General features: G+C 37.3%; 1 protein-coding gene across 1 annotated transcript; it reads left to right on the top strand.

The window, feature by feature from the left end:
• On the top strand, nucleotides 2,462-2,923 carry LOC109224212. Its single transcript, XM_019388798.1, has one exon. It carries the CDS (start codon nucleotides 2,462-2,464, stop codon nucleotides 2,921-2,923), a length of 462 nt encoding a protein of 153 aa, XP_019244343.1.

The raw sequence follows: 3,154 nt of genomic DNA, 5'->3' as shown, positions 1-3,154 counted from the left end.
CAGGGGGATCACAGGTATTGCAATTTTGATGCCTGGATCACAATTGCGAAGTTGGCTTGGGCTAGGGTAGTTTCGCATTTGCGATATTTTTGTCGCTTTTGTGAGGGAAGCAAGTTTCGCAATTGCGAAGCCCATGTCGCAATTGCGACTTCCCACATAGACTGTCAATACCGCATTTGCGAGGCATTCTTCGCAATTGTGAGAGTTCCCAATTGCGAACCCAGTGTCGTAATTGCAATATCTGCAACTGAACAAAAGGTTAGAAAGTCGGGATTTTAGTCTTATTTTCATATTTTAGAACCCTAGACTCGGTAGGAGGCAATTTGGAGAGTGGATTTTCATTTACAAACATTGGGTAAGTGATTATAATTAGTTTCCAACTATATTTCATAATTATATCTTAGATTTAACATTAAATTCATGAGAATCAAAAAGCAAAATTGGGGTTTTTTGCCAAAAGTCATGAAAAATGAAGATTTGAGTTTTGACAGTCGATTTGGACTTGAATTTAAAAACAAAACACGACCCGGGTTTTGATCGGGCGATCCTGGGGTTGACTTTTGTTGACTTTTTGGAAAAAGTGTAGCGATCATAGATTTATGTATTGTAATTGGTTTCTCTAGCATTGCTTGATGTTATTAAGTTAGTTTTTGTTATATTTGAGCCGTGTGGACGCAATGTTTAGGAGAAAAGCTATATTCGATGGTTGATTTGGCCTAGTTGAGGTAAGTAGCTTGTCTAACTTTGTGTGGGGAACTACCCCTTAGGATTTGGATTGAATGTGCTATTTGTTTTATGTGGAAGACGTGTATGCGAGTTGACAAGTGCGTACACGGTCTAGATGTGGTATTTGACTGGTTTACTTTATTTAGACTCTTTCCAAGCCTTTAATTGAATTGTCATAACATGTTATATCTGTGATTGTTAATCTACTCTTACATGAGTAATCTACTCTTACATGCTTTATTTGACTTGTTAGCACTTGTTCCATCTCTTACTTGTTATCTCATATGCTATAGATGAAGTTGCTACCTCCCTTATTGTCTTGCTATCTCCTTATTGTTGCATTACTCTTACTTGAAGTTGTTATTCCGCGGGAATTATCTTCTTGATTGCATTATTGATGCTGAAGTTGTGAAAGCTATTATCACATTGAGGTTGAAGTTGTTGAATTTGAGATATCTTTCCTTATTGAGCATTTATCATTCATTTTGTTATTATTGAGATTCTTATACACATTGTGTTTTAGCAATGGGCTATTTTGTTATGGAAACATTGGTATTGTTGATTTTGGCAAGTTGTGGCATATGGGTACTTGTGGTGCGAGTTGTTATTGTGTTGTGATATTGATATGCGTGCGGTGGTATAAGGATAAGGATTGATACGCATGCGGTGAAATAAGGTGGGCTTGATACGAGTGTTGCTAGTAAGGGAATTACTTGAAGCCACATGGTGAGATAAGGTGGGCTAAAACATGTGTGGCTATTTCAGGAAAAATAATTTTCAAAGTAAATGTAAGGTCACACGGTGATATAAGGAAATATTCTGATTGAAATATTGAAATGTGAATACAAGGTGGTACCTCAGTTGTTATTCTTGTGGTAAGTTCGATGTTGAAAAGTTGATTGATTGCATAGTTCTCGTTGTTTCTCTTCCTCGTCTTACCCGTTTGTCCGTATTTGATTACTTGTGGTTCTCTTTATGTGTTCTCTTCTTGTTGCCTCCTTGTTCTAATTTCTGTCATCAACTTACATTATTACACTGCTTAGTTATCATTGATTTCCTCATTTACCGTTAATCTTGTTTAGTTTATTTTATCCTAGTAGGTGTCTTGACCTGGTCTCATCACTACTCTACCGAGGTTAGTCTTGATACATACTGGGTATCGTTGTGGTGTACTCGTACTACGCTTTTGCATATTTTTGTGCAGATCCAAGTACATCTGCCCGTGCTGGACGCTAGTGATTGATTAGCTACTTTTGGAGACTTCAAGGTATACATGCTCGACGTTCGTAAGCCTCGAAGTCACATTCTGCTTTTAGATATTCTACTATTTATTTCTTGTTACAAAACAGTATTGTATTTCGAGACTATTAGTGCATTCTTGTAGAGCTTATGACTCTGTTCCACCAGGTTTTCAGAAGTTGTTGACAGTTGTACTGTTGAGTTTTATTATGATAGCTTAATGGTTAAATTGAGGTTTTATTATTATTTATGCTATTTCTTAATGTATGTTAGGGTTACCTATTCTTAGAGACTAGGTGCCATCATGACATTCTAAGGAGAAAGATTGGGGTCATGATATAACCCCATATCACCCACAAGCAAGTGGTCAAGTGAAAGTTTCAACCGCAAGATAAAGAGTTTTTCCAAGACGGTGAATACCAATCAGTCGGATTGGTCTAAGAAGCTTGATGATGCTCTATGGGCATATAGAACGGCTTACAAAACACCTATCGAAATGTCCCCATATCAGTTGGTGTTTGGAAAAGCCTGTAATCTTTCGGTGGAATTAGAGCACAAGACAATGTGGGCCTTGAAGAAACTAAATCTTGATTGGGATGTAGCCGCTAACTTGCGGGTTGCAAATTTGAATGAATTGAATGAATTTCGATACCATGATTACGAGAGTTCCTCCTTATACAAAGAAAAGATGAAGTACCTTCATGACAAGTATATTTGGAATAAGGAGTTCAAGGCCGGTGATCTATTGTTGTTGTTCAACTCAAGGTTGAGAATGTTTTCCGAGAAGCCTAAATCAAAGTGGAGTGGTCCATTTGAAATTGTTGGTATGACACCCTTTGGTGCTTTTGACTTGAAGAACAAGAACAATAAAATATTTTGGGTCAATGGTTACCGAGTGAAGCATTATTTGGGGAAAGTTGGTGAAATTCACGTGGTGACAGTTCTTTACTTCAATTGAGGATGCTCTGATATTGCATCGTACCACGACATTAAATATGGCGCTTCTTGGGAGGCAACCCAAGTTCTTTTCCTTTTCCCCTTTTAGTTTAGATATTGTTTTATTGTTTTAAACCAGATTTGAAGTGTGCTGCAATGATCAATATTAGGTATTAAGAGATGGATAAAGATGTGGCATTGCATGGAAAACTGCGGAACCACACTTTTATTTGTGCGTCCGTAGAAGAGGAAA

Source organism: Nicotiana attenuata, chromosome 3 (genome assembly GCF_001879085.1).
Source record: "Nicotiana attenuata strain UT chromosome 3, NIATTr2, whole genome shotgun sequence".
Taxonomy (NCBI): domain Eukaryota; kingdom Viridiplantae; phylum Streptophyta; class Magnoliopsida; order Solanales; family Solanaceae; genus Nicotiana; species Nicotiana attenuata.
Note: the sequence above shows the minus strand (reverse complement) of the source record. Positions and strands in the feature narration are given on the sequence as shown.